Raw genomic sequence first — 18,044 nt, forward strand, 5'->3', positions numbered from 1 at the left:
TTGAATGCTTACTGGATGTAAGTTGCTAATTTGAGGTAACGACCACAGCTGTGTAAGATCTGGCACCTACCATTCTGGAGGGGGGATATTTAATTATGACTGTTTGGGGTAAAGTTTTCAGTTTGCTTAAATGCACATTAGTTAATTATTGTTTGAAGTTAATGTATGTAATTTTTCCATCTGTTGTTTTGTTAAGTTGACAGGTTTGCTTAATTTGTTGTCATACCTCCGCCAGGTGGTCGTTAGGAGAGTCCGCCCTGATTTACACGGCCACAGAGATGTGTCTGGAGATAGGTTTTGGTTTAAGCCTCTTGTTATGTTGACCTCTTTTATGTTGGCCCCAAGACATTTTGTCAAACTGTTATTGAATGGAATTTTTACCTAAGTTGAAACACCAGTGTCCTCGTGCATGTTTGGCCCACTATACTCCGGTCGTCTTCCATCTCTGACCGTTCCTGGGGTTAATTTATATTGCTATTTTTGTGTAGCGATCGCAGTTCTTGGCTTCGGAAAACGTATAAAGAAAACATCCTTCATATGTCTTGAGTTATTTCTACAAGTACCATAGCAGCAGTGTTTACTCGGCATGTTCTTCTTTGAAAGATTACCGGCAGAAAACAAGCTGTACTAGTATGGGTTGTATGTGAGCGTGCTTCTATGTTGACCCCCTTCCTGTTTACGATGGTGACGTCATGCGGCATTGCGATCTAAAAATAGCATTCGTGCTGTAGGCTATTGACAGGAAGCCACCTGTAATGCCACGTAATCAACAGACAGGGACTTGGAAATACCCCAAAGTCAACAGGAAGTGACAGGGGAATGCTCCAAAATCAATAGGAAGTGACCTGTAAATACCCCAATTTTAACAGGAAGTAACACAAAGAGAACAGGACGTAACCCAGAAATGCACCTAACAGGAAGTGACCTTTAAATCCTCATTTTACCAGGAGCTGACCTCAAATCAACAGGCAGCAACCCCATAGAGAACCAAAATCCTCAGGAAGTGGCTTAAATTTCCCCAGAAAACCAATAGGAATTGATCCAAAGACAACAGGAAGTGCCCTAAAATAAACAGGGATTGGCCCTAAATCAACAGGAAGTGAGCCAAAGTCAACAGGAAGTGACCTGAAACCAACAGGAAATGACGCAAAATTGCCCCGCAATCAACAGGAAGTGACCGGAAATCAACAGGAAGTAAACCCTAATCCGAAGTGAGCCAAAGTCAACAAGAAGTACCCTACAATCAACAGGTAGTTAGCCAGAATGCCCCAAAAACAACAGGAAGTGACCTTCAAATATTCCAATTTTACCAGGAGGTGACCTAACCCTAGTGAACCAAAATCAACAGGAAGTGACCTAGATTTGCCCCAAAAGTCAATAGGAATTGAACCTAAGTCAACAGGAAGTACCCCACAATCAACAGGAAGTGACCCAAGATCAACAGAACGTAAACCCTAACCCGAAGTGATCCAAAGTCAACAAGAAGTGACCTAAAACCAACAGGAAGTGACCCAGAGTTGCCCCAAAAACAACAGGAAGTGAGCCAAAATCAACAGGAAGTACCCTAAAAGTACCTAAAACCAACAGGAAGTGACATAGAATTGCCCCACAATCAACAGGAAGTGACCTATAATCAAAAGGTAATTAGCCAGAATGCCCTAAAAACAACAGGAAGTGACCTTCAAATATTCTAATTTTACCAGGAGGTGACCAAAGTCAACCAAGATCAACAGGAAGTGACCTAGATTTGCCCCAAAAGTCAATAGGAATTGAACCCAAGTCAACAGGAAGTGCCCCACAATCAACAGGAAGTGACAGTCAAATATTCTAATTTTACCAGGTGACCTAACCATAGTGAACCAAAACCAACAGGAAGTGACCTAGATTTGCCCCAAAAGTCAATAGGAATAGAACCTAAGTCAACAGGAAGTACCCCACAATCAACAGGAAGTGACCCAAGATCAACAGAAAGTAAACCCTAACCCAAAGTGATCCAAAGTCAACAAGAAGTGACCTAAAACCAACAGGAAGTGACCCAGAATTGCCCCACAAACAACAGGAAGTGAGCCAACGTAAACAGGAAGTGACACAAAATGGCCCCACAATCAACAGGAAGTGATCTGGACCCACAATAACGGACCAAAAATGGCCCAAAATTGACAGGAAACAACTAACCCTAACTATAATCAACAGGAAGTGAGCCAGTTCAGGTAGCTACCTGCTAAGCAGCGGTTTGGTAGAGTCCACGTTGGAGCCCGGGATTTCAGTCTTGCTCATCACGGGGACTGCGCCACGGTGACAAAGATGCATTTCGGAGGTCAACAGATTGATTTTCCGTGGTCCGTCCGGCTCGGCTCACCTTTGTTTTCCGAACACTCGCCGATGACCCAAGCCTGCTGGCGAGCGTTCAAGTCGATTCGGAGAACGTGAGCCAGGCGTTCCGAGTCCAGGTTGCAGCCCGCCCCGATCACCTGCGAGGGCGGCAGGCCGCTCTGCCTCCACGCCACGTGGGTCATCACGTCCACTAGACAAAGGAAGACGGACAAAGACACCGTCACAAAAAAGGGCAAATGCTCTTTGTCCCATTGACTGTGGTCAGTGTGAAAGTGTTGAGTTATAGGGATGCTTTTAAAAAATCATCTGACTTCCTGTCCATTTTGGCTCTTTGTCCCTTTCTGTCAATTTTGGGTCACTACTTGCCACCGTTCATTTTAGAGTCACTTCCTGTTGATTCTGGGGGATTTTGAAGTCACTTTAAAGTGCGTATGACACCATAAAGCATGTTTATTTCATATTTCACGCGGTGTTTTATGCTCCCGAATGAAATGGACCGCTTGGATGTGTGTGGAAGCGATTGGTTTATATATTCAATTTTGGAATCCCACGCCATGAAAATGAGTGACTTCCGGCTTCAGTCTCGGCCTTAGGACAGATGCGAATGTGACGTCACCCGGGTCAGCGTCTCACAATACAGCACTGCTTCATAGCATGCAGATGGACTGCGGATTCAGCTGATTTTGCCCATTCATTCGTTTATTTTTTTGCATCACGCCAGGCAAACAGCTGCAGGCTTTTGTAGCTGCACCAGGGAGTGGCGTGTGAGCCTTCTCGGGTTTCAGTTTCCATTCACCCTGAGATCGGACAAGTGTGCGACAACTGTGGGGCCGTGTAGTAAAGCATTATTTTACGCCATATTCGTGTTGACCGTGTGGCAGCTACGCGCTCCTCCGACGTCGGCCGGTTTGTCTGGCGGTCATTGTCCAGCTGCTTCCCCGCAAACAAGCCCTCTGCCCGCAGAAAGGGAACGACGAGCCGTAACTTGCTCGCCGCCGGGCGGGTTGCAGATCGGCGAAGATAATTGTCAACCCTGCCGCCGTGTGAAATGATCTGGGCAAGTTTTGTACGATTTTTCACTTCGAAGACTTTGAAACATCACTCGGGTCGGGTTAGAATGTTGACTAGCTGTCACGCCTCTTGGTTTAACATTTTCCGAAGCCGGAGAAGAGAAATGACAAAAGCCGGACTAACTACACTGGCATAAAATATCGTTCGGGAGGTGCGACAGTAAAGGTGAAATTGACAGTTTTGACCACCTGAAGTCATTTCGCCATGTCGCACTGAATATATGCATTTTTATCATTTCAAATTCCATTTAGTACAAGTGTGTTATTTGTCATGACCATACCATTTATTTAGCTATTGGGGGAAAATACTTGGATAAAAAGAATATCCTGTAAAAATATTGGAGTAGAGAGACTAAAACAATTGACATTTTGTGGCTCTGGTCGTCGCATTTTCCTCGTTCTAAATAATTCCCTTCAATGGGCTGAATTCTAAATCAGATGAAACCGTGACTGCCGACGTCATCCTCCTGTTGGGGGACGCCAGAGCCCTATAATGGTAGGTGTGGCTAAACGGCGGATTAAAAAACTCCTTTCTCGTCATCAGCGCTTTGCCAAATGGTTGCGTATAGTCAAATCGTCTCAAAATATGATTCTAATTCACATAATAATGCTATTCAAGATATTCTTATGCTGTCACGGGCACTTTAAGTTGAATTTAGGTTACTGCCAGGTCACTTCCTGTTGATTTTGGCACATTTCTAGCTCATGCTCTGTTGATTTTGGAGTCAGTACCTGTTGACTTTGGCATCTGCTATTTATTCAGCGGGTGCCATCGGTGGCGCGAAATGTCCAATCCATTCAACGCGGGCTGGGGGCTAGCAGCGACTATACAAACATTGGTTCGCCGCTAGCCACACTCGTCTTTGAGTGATAAACTCGCAGCCAGTGGTGGAGGTAACTTAGTCAGTACTTAGTAACGCGTTACTGCAGTCCAATGACTTTCTTTCAGTAACGAGTAATCTTACGCGTTCATTTTTCCAAACCACTTATATGATTAAAGTTAGTTTCCTTAATGTCTGTGCGTTACTATTTTGTTATTGCCTCATAATGTATTGAAGTTTTTTTTTTTGTACCTTTTCTCGTAGGCACCGTCTAACTGTTTGTATTACTCTAACACACTCAATATAAAATAAATAGGACTTATACCATAGTTTAAGGAAAACAAGCAGAATATAGGGCATAAAAGATACACACCGCCTTCTTATCACGGAAGCCCAATGCGTGCATCATGAGCAAGACTGACGCAATAACAGAAGAGAGCACATCCCCCCTGTGCTCCAGGCCCTTCACTGGCTTCCAGTCGAGTTTAGAATTAAATTTAAAATCCTCCTTTTTACTTTTAGACCATTATGGTTTGGGGCCATCTCATCTCACAGATGCTCTGGTTCCATACCGCCCAAACAGAACACTTCGTTCTCAGAATGCAGGTCTACTGGTAGTTCCCAGGGTCTCTAAAAGTACAGTGGGCGGCGAGAGCCTTTAGTTACCAAGCTCCTGTTTTATGGAATCGGCTTCCGGCTAGTACTAAAGAAGCTAACTAAACTGTGTCCACAGTTTACTAATCTGTACCCACAGTTTAGCAATGACCCGGAAACAGTAGTCACCAATGTTTAGCGGGGACTCAGAGTCCAAACGCCGAGGGACCGACCAAGCAACCATCTGCACCATTTGCCCTCGGCTAACAAAGGGGTTTTAAAAGCTAACTATTGCACGTTTTCTTAGGTAGGCGTCTTTCAGGTGTCATCAATCAATATGGCATGTTGTGTTTGCACATTTTCTGTGCTGCTGTCGTGTCCGTGCGTGCTTAATTCGAGTAGTGTTCATCTGTCAGTTAGCTATTTTTAGTAGCCGCTAATGCGGCTACTACAACACAACATGCCAAATTGATTGATGACACCTGAAAAGGTAGACGGCTACCAAGAAAATGTGCAATAGTTACCTTTTAAAACCCCATTGTAGTCATCTGTGGGTAGTTTAGTAAACTGTGGGTACAGTTTAGTAATCTGTGGGTACAGATTAGTAAACTGTGCGTACAGATTAGTAAACTGTGGGTACAGATTGCTAAACTGTGGGTACAGTTTAGTAATCTGTACACACAGATTACTAAACTGTGGGTACAGTTTAGTAAACTGTGGGTACAGATTAGCTATGATTTTTTTGTTTTTTCTACCCTGGCACCCGGGGGGCTCCATACCTATTCGACAAAGCTTTTGATCAGGCTAGTTGAAATCGGACTAGACTCATAGTTCAGTCTAAGCTGCACTAGAAGCTATAATGCTGGGGGAGGTACAGCCACTGAGCCCTATCTCCTTTTTCTTACTGTACCTACCTCTTGTCTTACTTTATTTCTATTTTCTAATTTTAATATCTAGTTGACTAGTCTCTTCATCACTAGTCACCCGGTGTCCCCTTTCTCCCCTATTTTTCAGCTGGAGCCTCCTGACTATTTGGACCCCTGGCTGGATGGACGTCCTCGTCGCCACCTCCATCTGATATGGCTAGATGCACCTCTTCTTGTTCCCTTACTCTATTGCATCTTTACAAACTGTAACTCCGTCTGCTAATTCCCATTAGCAGTCCTGGTGCATCCTGACTATCCGTCCTGGGAGTGGATCTCTCCTGACTGTGGTACTACCCAAGGTTTCTCATTTCTCCCAAAGAGTTTTGGAGTTTTTCCTTGCCGACATGGAGGGTCGAAGGATGGGGGATGCCCAGTACTTGACCTTTATTCATTTCATCTGTATTTATTTCATCTGCTGTTTCTAACTGTGTATCACATTACCTCTGCAAAGCCCTTTGAGACAACCTTGTTGTGATATAGGGCTATACAAATAAAACTGAACTGAATTGAATATTTTTTCCTTCATTCCGGAGGGTATCAGCAATAGTTTGACCCCCTACATGCGCGGCTGTTTCGTAGCTTTTGTTGCAACGACGGGCAGTTGGCAAGCATTGTTTACCATCATATTCGTGTTGCACAGATTCCGTGAGGTGACGTGTTTCTTTGGCATGTTTGGAATGTGTTGTTAGTCCGATGAAGAGTAAAGTGCTTAGTTGCCGCCACGTTTTGTGGCCAAATTGACCGCATGCATTTATAGCGTACTTCCGAGTTGTGTGCTTGCACCTGCCCCCGCCGCCACATTTGTGTTTATTGCACTGTGCAATTCATTTGTGTGTTGTTGATTACTGTGCAGTCAATTGGCATTGTTTTACATTGGCACAGATATGCCGTTAAGCCGGTCGGTGGAGTTGATTTCAACAAATTCCATGCAGTTTGGCAGTTATTTGTTAGTTTCAAAGCTCCGGAATGGCTAACCTAGCGCGAGTCAACTGTGGCTTAAATCAACTCCATTGACTAATTAAACCTCCGCTAACTCCAAGATTAAACCTGACGTGAAAAATTCTGATCTTCCCCTTTCAATTCAATTATCGGTAAGTCAATTACACGCGATGACATTTTTCTGTTGAGGTGGCAAAGGGAGAAAAATTGGTCAAAAGTAACTGATAAATGACTTTTAAAGTAACTTACCGTAATTTACTGAATATAACGCGCACTTTTTCCCCCCAAAATCAACTTGTAAAATCATGGTGCGCATTATAAACAGGTACAGGGATGGAGACAATATATATATATATATTATATAATATATATATTAGGGCTGTCAAAATTATCGCGTTAACGGGCGGTAATTAATTTTTTAAATGAATCACGTTGAAATATATGACGCAATTAACGCACATGTCCCGCTCAGACAGTATTCTGCCTTTTGGTAAATTTTACAGCAAGGCTTTTTGTGCTGTCTAACAGCGAACTCTTGTGGTCGCTTTGCGACATGGTTTATTGTTTTCTTGCCAGTTCAATATGGCTGCAAGACGTCTCGGGCTGATGCCTACGTTGTAATGTTGTGCTTATATGATCCTTGGACAAGATTTGTCCGTAAGTATGGTTGTTGTAAAGAATGTACATATTATGTTAGTAAGCGAAATGTTATATTTTTTGTATGAGACGCTTTTTGTTTTTGTTTAGTGAACCTGTATAGCGTGCTAAGCTAACGTTGTTGCTAATGCAATGCTTGTGTACTTTTTTTTTAGTAGCTTTATGACGGTCTAAAGAGGACAATGGTTTGAGGCCATTTTATTAATAAATCAGATGAAAAAGGAAGAAGACTGATTATTAAGGCGTCGTTCACTAGCTGTCTAGCTTTGGAAAAAGTAGACGCTTCGGAGTGAGGACAGCATAGACAGATTTAAATGACAGTAGAGTGAAATGCCCACTACAGTCCTTATGTACCGTATGTTGAATGTATATTTCCATCTTGTGTCTTATCTTTCCATTCCAACAATTTATTTTACAGAATATTTATATAATTTACTGAAAAACATGGCATATTTTATAGATGGTTTGAATTGCAATTAATTACCATTAATTAATTTTAAAGCTGTAATTAACTCGATTAAAAATTTTAATCGTTTGACAGCCCTAATTATATATATATATATATTTTTTTGTTTTTGTTTTTGTCTCCATCCCTCTAGTGATAATGTTACACGATGCATGAACAACGAAATGCAAACGTGGCCGGTATGTTAACGTAACATAGCTATTAAGAGTTATTCAGATAACTATAGCATAAAGAACATGCTAACAAGTTTACCAAACCATCAGTGTCACTCCAAAACACCAAAATCCTATGTCAAATGATATCATAATGTGTTAATAATTGCACACATAAGTCGCTCCAGAGTATAAATCGCACCCCCAGCCAAACTATGAAAAAAAAACTGCGACTCGTAGTCCTAAAAATACGGTACTTTGAGGCGTAATCAGTAATGAAATGACTTTTTTAAGTAATCTGTGACAACACGGCTCACAGCAGAAGGACAATTGGACGCACCTGCAAAACGGACGGACGCTTACCCGGGTGAGAAGCGATAAGCATGACGGCGCCCGGGTTGAGACGCGCCAAGACTGGGACGATCCCTCGGTACAAGTCTACGTTGGTCTGGACCACCCTGACGTAGGACTGGTCGCCGCTCCACGCGTAGGCCGTCAACACCAGCACTTGGGAGCCCGTCGAGGCGGACAAATCTAAAAACAAAAGGGAGGGGCCACGAAAACAAAAGATTGTGAATGTAGAACTTATCTGAAGAACAAGCATTTTTGGGAAAATCTAGAAAAGCTCATTTCTGGACATATTGCGTGAGGGACACTCACTTCCTGTTGATTTTGGGCCATTCACAGTTATTTATTGTTGATTTTGAGTCACTTCCTATTGTTTTTGGCCCATTTCGGGGAATGCTTGCAGTCATACAGGGACATGACTTTTTTTTTTTTTAGAAGTTGTATTTTTTGGGGGGTTTTGGGTCACTTCCCCTTGGAGTTTGGGACATTTCCTATTGATTTTGGGTCAATTCCTGCTGAATTTGGGGCATTTACGTGTCACTTCCTGTTGATTTTGGGTCAATTCCTGTGAACGTGTCATCTACGGGGCACCGCCAGTTGGTTTTTGTTCACTTCCTGAGGATTTTGGAACGTTCTCAGGTTCTTTCCTATACATTTGAGGTCACTTCCTGATATTTTTGGGTCACTTCCTGTCACTTTTGAGGCATTTCCGTGTCACTTCATGTTGATTTTGGCTCACTTTCTGTTAATGAGTCGTTTATGGGGAATCGCCGGTTGATTTTTGGTCACTTCCTGTCAATTTTGGGGCGTTTCCGTGTCACCTCGTGTGGATTTTGTGTCACTTCCTGATGAGTTGGGGACATTCTTGGGACACTTCCTGTTGATTTTGGATCACTTCCTGATAAGCTTGGGACATTCTTGGGTGATTTCCTATTAATTTTGGGTGACTTCCTGTTGATTTGGTGGCATTTACATGTCACTTCCTGTTGATTTTGGGTCAGTACCTAGGAATGTGTAATTTATGGGGCAACGCCGGTTGATTTTGGTTCACTTCCCGATGATTTTGGAACGTTCTCAGTTCACTTCCTGTACATTTGGGGTCACTTCCTGATGATTTTGTGTCACCTCCGTGTCACTTCCTGTCAATTTTGGGTCACTTCCTGTCAATTTTGGGGCATTTCCGTGTCGCTTCATGTTGATTTTGTGTCACTTCCTGATAAGTTTGGGACATTCTTGGGTGACTTCCTATTGATTTTGGGTCACTTCCTGTTGATTTGGTGGCATTTGCGTGTCACTTCCTGTTGATTTCAGGTCACTTTCTGAGAGACAGCGAGAACCAAAAGTGGTTTTGCCATGTGGCAAAATGGATTTTGCCATGTGGAATTTTTCTTTGCCATCTGGCAAAATGGATTTTGACATGTGGCATATTTTTTGGGTATGTGGCAAAATGGAATTTTGGTTTGTGGCATATTTTGGGGGGGTATGTGGAATTTTTTGGGGCAATATTTAAGTTTTGCTGGCCACGCACATCCACGCCATTGACGGCTATGTACGTCAAATTTTCCATTCATATTAAATGGCAGAAAAACGTGTGGCTGTGATTTTTGACCATACACTTTACATTAAAGCGCATTGACATTCAACTTGCACCCAGGTCAATGCACTGTAATACCCACCCTCCAAAAAAATGTGACAAACCAAAATCCATTTTGCCACATACCAAAAAAAATGTCACATGGCAAACTCAATTTTGACACATGTAAAAAAAAATTGCCACATGGCAAAGAAAAAAAGCCACATGGCAAAATCCATTTTGCCACCTGTCAAAAAAAATGCCACATGGCAAAGAAAAATGCCACATGGCATAATCCATTTTGCCACATGTCAAAAAAATTGCTACATGGCAATGAACAAATGCCACATGGCAAAAAAAAATGCCACATGGCATAGAAAAAAATGCCACATGGCAAAGAAAAAATTCCAAATGGCAAAATCCATTTCGCCACCTGTCAAAAAAAAATGCCACATGGCAAAGAAAAATGCCACATGGCACAATCCATTTTGCCATATGTCAAAAAAATTGCTACATGGCAATGAACAAATGCCACATGGCAAAAACAATTTTTCCACATGGCAAAAAATGCCAAATGGCAAAGAAAAAATGCCAAATGGCAAAATCCATTTTGCCACCTGTCAAAAAAATGCCAAATGGCAAAGAATAATCCATTTTGCCACATGTAAAAAAAAATTGCTACATGACAATGAACAAATGCCACATGGCAAAAACAATTTTGCCACCTGTCAAAAAAATGCCAAATGGCAAAGAATAATCCTTTTTGCCACATGTCAAAAAAATTGCTACATGGCAATGAACAAATGCCACATGACAAAAACAATTTTGCCACATGTCAAAAAAATTGCCACATGGCAAAGAAAACTATTTTGCCTCGTGGCAATAAAATGCCAAATGGCAAAGAAAAAATGCCACATGGCAAAAAAAAAATGCCACATGGCATAGAAAAAATGCCACATGGCAAAATCCATTTTGCCACCTGTCAAAAAAATGCCACATTCCAAAGAAAAATGCCACATTGAAAAATCCATTTCGCCACATGTCAGAAAAAATGCCACATGGCAATGAAAAAATGCAACATGGCAAAAAACAATTTTGCCACATGGCAAAAAAATGCCAAATGGCAAAGAAAAATGCCAAATGGCAAAGAAAAAATGCCACATGGCAAAAAAAAAATCCACATGGTAAAGAAAAAATGCCACAATGCAAAGAAAAAATGCCATATGGCAAAAAAATGCCACATGGCAAAGAAAAAAATGCCACATGGCAAAATCCATTTTGCCACCTGTCAAAAAAATGCCACATGGCATAGAAAAAATGCCACATGGCAAAATCCATTTTGCCACCTGTCAAAAAAATGCCACATGGCAAAGAAAAATGCCACATTGCAAAATCCATTTTGCCACATGTCAGAAAAATTGCCACATGGCAATGAAAAAATGCAACATGGCAAAAAACAATTTTGCCACATGGCAAAAAAATGCCAAATGGCAAAGAAAAAATGCCACATGGCAAAAAAAAAAAATCCACATGGTAAAGAAAAAATGCCACATGGCAAAGAAAAAAATGCCACATGGCAAAATCCATTTTGCCACCTGTCAAAAAAAAATGCCACATGGCAAATACCACTTTTGGTTCTCGGCCCTGCTGCACTTTCTTGTTCATTCCTGGGGTGGTGGTTTTTGCCATGAACGGGGCTATTTTTCTGGCAAAAGTGGTTTTTTTTGCAAGCGTGAACGCAAACCCCAAACAGAGCCAGCGACGTGAGAGCTTTTGGAACGTTTGGAATGAGTCAAAATGCGTGGCGAATAAAGATAGGATTTGCTTGGCATCCTCACAAGGATACCGTACCCTGGGACACTTCCACATTTGGAGGCTTGAAAATCTCCAGGTCTGCGCTTCCGCCCTTGGTGGAACTCCCTGCGACGTCGATGAAGACCAGACGATCGACTTGACACTGCGGGCGGATCAAACCAGTTGTTCTCTCCGCCAAGCGCTTTCTTCAAAGTCGCTGACCTTTGCCAATATGCTCATCACGACGGCCATTCCCAAATCCCCGCCGCCGATCACTGAGACTTTGCGGAGCGGCTGTTGTTTCTGCTGCTGCTGCTTCCTGACGCTACCTGGAAAGCACAAAACGGAGGCGAGCGCGGGCGATCGCGCACGACGGCGGTTTCGGTGACGCACTGTCGCCGATCCGGAGGTCGTTGACAAACGCCAGGAGCTCCTGCGGATCTTTCTGTGCGCTGCTGGTGGAGGACAGGGGGGGATCCTCTTGGAACTTGGAAATCATCTCCTCCAGAAGCTCTACCACCGACGACATGGGCTGTGGCGGCAGGAAGTCAATCAAAATCAACCCAGAAAGTGACCGCAACTCAATAGGAAGTGACCTTAAAATACACATGAAGTTACCCAAAAATCAAAAGACATTGAAAAATCCAAATCAACAGGGAGTGATCCAAAAAGAACAAGAAGTGACCACACAGGAAATGACCCCAAAGTAACTGGAAATGACCTGGAAATACACCAAAATCAGTTGTAAGTGACCAGAAACGCCAATAAAGCAACAGGAAGTGACCAAAACAAAAAGAAAGTGAGTCAGAAATGCCCCAAAACCAACAGGAAGTGACCCCAAATCAATAATATTTAGCAACCCAGACATGCCCAAAAAGCAATCTGACCACATAGCAAATTAGCTAGATGTGACCCAATATCATGGGAAGTGACCCAGAAATGGCCAAAAATCAACAGGAAAAATGCCCCTAAACAGGAAGTGACCACACAGGAAATGACCCAAAAGGAACTGGAAATGACCTGGAAATACACCAAAATCTATTGTAAGTGGCCCAGAAACGCCCAAAAAGCAACTGTACGGCACCTTAAAATCAACATGAAGTGACCACACAGGAAGTTACACAAAAATGCCCCAAAGTCAACAGGAAGTGACACAAAAGCAATACTAAGTGACCCAGACCAAGAATCAACAGGAAGTCACCCCGAAATGCCCCAAAATCAACAGGAAGTGACCAAAATCAATGGAGAGTGACTCAGAAATCCCCCAAATCAGTATAAAATATCCAAAAATCAAAAAGAAGTAACCTGAAAATACCCCCAAAACCAACAGAAAATAATCCTTAAATGCCCTAAAAATCAACAGGAAGTGACCAATGTCAATAGGAAGGGACCGAGAAATGCCCAAAATCAACAGGAAATGGCAAAAAAAAAAAAAAAAAAGAAGCAACAGGAAGTGCCAAAAATCAATATAAACTGACTCAGAAATGCCGAAAAATCAACAGTAAATGGCCAAAAATCATGAGGAAGTTTAAGGAAGTGAACCAAAATTAATAAGAAGTGACCCCTGAAATGCCCCAAAATCAACAGGAAGTGACATCGAAATGCCCCAAAATCAACAGTAAGTGACCCCTGAAATGCCCCAAAATAAACAGGTAGTGACCTAGAAATGTCCCAAAAATCAACAGTGACAAGGAAGTGACCCGAAATTTACAGGAAGTGACAAGAGGTGACCCAAAATCAATAAGAAGTGAGCCAAAATTGACTGGAACTGACAAGGAAGTGAACCAAAATTAATAGGAAGTAACCCCTGAAATGCCCAAAAATCAACAGAAAGTGACATCGAAATGCCCCAAAATATACTGTATAGGAAGTGACCTCTGAAATGCCCCAAAATCAATCGGAAGTGACCACGAAATGCCGCAAAATCAACACGGACTGACCTCCATAATGCCCAAATATTAATAGGAAGTGACCCCTGAAATGCCCCAAAATCAACAGGAAGTGACCTCTGAAATGCCCAACAATTAACAGGAAGTGACCCCGAAATGCTCCAAAATCATCAGGAAGTGACCCCGAAATGCTCCGAAACCAACAGGAAATGGAAAAAAAAAATCAACAGTAATTGACCAAAATCAATATAAAGTGACCCAGAAATGCCGAAAAATCAACAGTAAATGGCCCAAAATTGTCAGGAAGTGACTAAAAAATGCCCCCAAAATCACAGGAAGTTACACAGAAATAATCTAAAATCAACAGGAAACCATCATAAAATGGCCCAAAATTGACAGGAAGTGACCTAATAAGCACCCCAAAAGCAAGAGGAAGTGACCTAAAAATGCCTTTTTTTTTAAAAAATGAAACTTATACAATATTTACCAAAATAATTCATTTCAAAAATGGTGACTATTGAGTGTCCAATTGGCAGTTTGATAACGTACGTGATCCCAGTTATGCAAGATGGGCAGGTAGATGCGTCCGCGGGCGTCCACGTGTTTGCCCTCCCGGACCGCCATGTCGGACGTGGGCCTCAGCAGGCAGATGGGAGGCGTGACCGGGAAGGAGTCCATCAACCACAGCTGGATGGGGAAGTTGTACGAACGTCCTTTGCGCCAAACCGCGCGCGTGGTCAGCGTCGCCCCAGTGTCAACCCAACGCCGCCCGCCCGCCCGCCCGCCCGCTCTTACCTTCGTACTTGACCGGAAGGTTGCCGTTCAACTTCAGGAGCTCCTTCTGGGACCCGTCGCTGAACGCTGAAAACTCGCTCGGTCGGTCAGTCGGTCGCCGAGCCGGTCGACAATCACGACAAATAAAGCAAACTCACTGTAGGTTCCGACGGAAGGGATCATCCCGGGGAAGGCGTTCTCAATTTTGTCCAATTCTTCCAAGGCCACATCGTGGAATTTGTACTGAAATTAGACATAAGAAATAAAGTGGCGATAATGTGCAATATGGGCATCTACTTTCCAACTGATTTCACTGTTGATTTTGGGTCACTTCTTGTTGATTTTGGGTCGCTTCCTGTTAGTATGTCATTTGTTGGGCATTTCCAGTTGGTTTTGTGTCATTCCTGATGATTTTGGTCACTTCCTGTACATTTTGGGTCACTTCCTGTTAAGGTGGTGTCATTTGCGGGGCACCACCGGTTAGTTTCGGCTGACTTCCTGATGATTTGGGACGTTCTCAGGTCACGTCCTGTTGATTTTGGGTCACTTCCCATTGATTCTGGGTCACTTCCTGTTGATTTTGAGTGGCTTCCTGTTAATATGTCATTTATTGGGCATTTTCAGTTGATTTTGTGTCACTTCCTGATGATTTGGGGACATTTTAAGGTCACTTCCTATTGATTTTGTGTCTCTCCCTGTACATTTTGGGTCACTTCCTGTTAATGTTGTGTCATTTACGGGGCACCTCCGGTTGATTTTGGTCGGCTTTCTGATGATTTTGGGACGTTGTCCGGTCACTTCCTGTTGATTCTGGGTCAATTCTTGTTGATTTTGGCTCACTTCCTGTTGATTCTGCGTCACTTCCTGTTGATATTGGCTTCACTTCCTGTTAGTATGTCATTTACTGGGCATTTCCAGTTGATTTTGTGTCATTCCTGATGATTTTGGTTACTTCCTGTACATTTTGGGTCACTTCCTGTCCTGTTAATGTTGTGTCATGAACGGGGCACCGCAGTTTGATTTCAGCTTACTTCCTGATGATTTGGAACATTCTCAGATCACTTCCCGTTGATTCTGGGTCACTTCCCGTTGATTCTGGATCACTTCCTGTTGATTCTGGGTCACTTCCTGTTAATATGTCATTTATTGGGCATTTCCAGCTGATTTTGTGTCACTTCCTGATGATTTTAGGTCACTAACGGTTAATGTGTCATTTATGGGGCACCACCGGTTGATTTTGGTTGACTTCCTGACGATTTGGGACATTCTCAGGTCACTTCCTATTGATTTTGGGTCACTCCCTGTTGATTTTGAGGCATTTCTGTGTCACATCCTGTTGATTTTGGCCACTTTGTTATTTTTGGGGGGTATTTCCAGCTTACTTACTGATGATTTTGGGTCGCTTCCTGTTAACGTGTCATTTATTGGGCAGCCCTACCGCTTCAAATGGACTGGACGTCTACTAATGATAAACTTTCAATTGAAGGCAGGAGCATGGACACTTCCTTGTTCTTTTAGGGTACTTATAGGTCACTTCCTGTTGAATTTGGGGAATTTCCAGGCTACTACCTGTACATTTTGGATCCTTTCCTGTTGGTTTTAGTGCATTCCGGGGACACTTCTGGTTCATGGGTCACATTCTGTGGATTTTGGGTCACTTCCCGGGCCATTTTTGCGACACTTCCTTGTTAACGCATTGGCTGCCAATGACGGTGCGAGACGGCCAATCCATTTCGACTGGGAGGAAGGCGGCGAATGAACGAATGTGACTGCGGACTCAAAAGCCAGCCGATATATCGGCTTCTACGGCGCCAACGTCAAAATAAAAAGGATGTGATTTTGTTTGTAAAGTCCAAATGAGCTACAACGTGCCTGTCAGGCAAATAACGCCGACAGAGAAGGACTAATTGGACCCTTTCGGCACATTTGTTCTAGCGTACTCACTGGTAGCCAATGAGATTAGGATTGTTTTACCAAAACAATCTAGTATTTGAAGAAAAAGTATATGACAACTCTAGCTATGCTATCCGGATACAGCATTTCAGTCTTCATACTTTTCTATACTTTTGACAACCGTATAAGTTGAAAATGATTCCAAGTTTCCGTACTGATGAGCGAGTGCTGGCTGAGCCGGTCGAGCCGGTTGTTGACGGACGGCGGATACAAAACACAATTTGCATCCCTGCTCATAAAAACGTTCCCTTCAATGTTTTGTTTCCTCACTCACCTTGGATAGAACCCGCTGTATTTTATCCGAACGAAGGTCCATCTAAGGAAGGCTTGAAGCTACTCTAGCTTCGGTTCCGTTCCGTTTCGAATGACGGTATCGAGTTCCGCCGCCAACTTTGCGTAGTAGCTGTCACCACAAGCCCCGCCCATCCGCCGCTCGCTCTCTCATTTGTCAATTACGGTGGCCGAGTTTCACTCCTAAAACTGTTGAGTTCTCCGAGGTTCGCATAGGGAACATAACACGACCAACTTTTCAGGATACTCAAATTGTCCCCACCAACTTTTAAGCAACCTTATTTGCATTCTTGGGTGAATTAAAATCAATGTGCCAAAATCGTAACACTACATGTCAAAAATGAAAAACATTACAAAACTCTAGCTTGGACACATGTGTCGAACCTCATTCCAAGTTTTACACATTGATTGAGTTATCATTTTTGGCTCTCTCTAAAATGTGTATTTACTGCCATCCTGTGGCAAACACATGACATGACATCTATTTATTATTACGTCGACTGCCGGCCAAAAGTATTGGCACCCCTGCAATTCTGTCAAATAACGCTCAATTTCTCCCAGAAAATGATTGCAATTACAAATGCTTTGTTTTTTGCCACACTGAGTACTTGTAAGTAGTAGCATGTAGTAGTAGCAGTTTTAGCACTTATAAAACATGGAATAAAACTTGAAATGATGTTCAACACATTCATCCTAGCGAGAGTTTTGTAATGTTTTTCATTTTTGACATGTTGTGTTATGATTTTGGCCCATTCATTTTGAATCACCTGATAGGTCATTTAGATTGTCTCCCTATATGTTGTAAGGATATAATTGACCCTATCATTATTAAATGACTCATTTTCATTATTTCAGACTTACATTTACCGAGGGGTGAAAGTGGCTTGAATTTCTTGCCAGAACTCCCCACGGAGCCAGAAATGTTGTTTATTTATTTGTTTATTTATTTTCTTTATTTTTTTGGGGGGGGGGGGGGGGGGTCCAGCCTCCTAAAACTACTGAAATGCAAAGAAAACTGTTTAGGCATAGTTATTTCTATAACACATACAAAAACGGATTTTCATTCAAAATGGTATTTTTTCAATGAATGGCAAGATATAAAACAGATAAAAACAGCAATAACCCCAACCTCCATCTCCTAATTTTTATTTTCCCTCATTTCCTCACATACTAAATGCCAAATCTACTTAAGAACATAGGATGTATATTAAAAATGAAGTTAATGTAAACATTTTTTTTAAATAATAAAGATATAAGTGATATACATTCAGAAAAATAAGTACAAATGACTTGTATTATGCAGAGTGAAATGGAATATATTTTGGAGATCGCGCAAACATTGACTTTTTTTAAATCATAAGGAAATGAATAAGTAGATATAAATGAACAAATATAAGTGCACATTGACAGCTAAGATGTTCTGAACTTCCCCATCATAGCAAATAAAAGTAAATATGATAAAT

General features: G+C 42.3%; 1 protein-coding gene across 1 annotated transcript in view; it reads right to left on the reverse strand.

Moving 5' to 3' along the window:
- Positions 1 to 16,791, reverse strand: part of uevld (UEV and lactate/malate dehyrogenase domains) — a 23,591-nt gene extending 6,800 nt beyond the window's left edge. Inside the window, exons 1-10 of the mRNA XM_057835628.1 lie at positions 16,565 to 16,791; positions 14,496 to 14,580; positions 14,359 to 14,424; positions 14,113 to 14,276; positions 12,068 to 12,206; positions 11,897 to 12,003; positions 11,732 to 11,837; positions 8,323 to 8,493; positions 2,360 to 2,524; positions 2,219 to 2,285 (exon numbers count right to left, since the gene is read on the reverse strand). Coding sequence (XP_057691611.1) covers positions 2,219 to 2,285; positions 2,360 to 2,524; positions 8,323 to 8,493; positions 11,732 to 11,837; positions 11,897 to 12,003; positions 12,068 to 12,206; positions 14,113 to 14,276; positions 14,359 to 14,424; positions 14,496 to 14,580; positions 16,565 to 16,606 — 1,112 coding nt within the window. The 5' untranslated portion in view covers positions 16,607 to 16,791. The remainder of the gene's footprint in view (positions 1 to 2,218; positions 2,286 to 2,359; positions 2,525 to 8,322; positions 8,494 to 11,731; positions 11,838 to 11,896; positions 12,004 to 12,067; positions 12,207 to 14,112; positions 14,277 to 14,358; positions 14,425 to 14,495; positions 14,581 to 16,564) is intronic.
- Between the last annotated feature and the right edge of the window lie 1,253 nt (positions 16,792 to 18,044).

The sequence above is a fragment of the Corythoichthys intestinalis genome, chromosome 5, assembly GCF_030265065.1.
Source record: "Corythoichthys intestinalis isolate RoL2023-P3 chromosome 5, ASM3026506v1, whole genome shotgun sequence".
Taxonomy (NCBI): Eukaryota; Metazoa; Chordata; class Actinopteri; order Syngnathiformes; family Syngnathidae; genus Corythoichthys; species Corythoichthys intestinalis.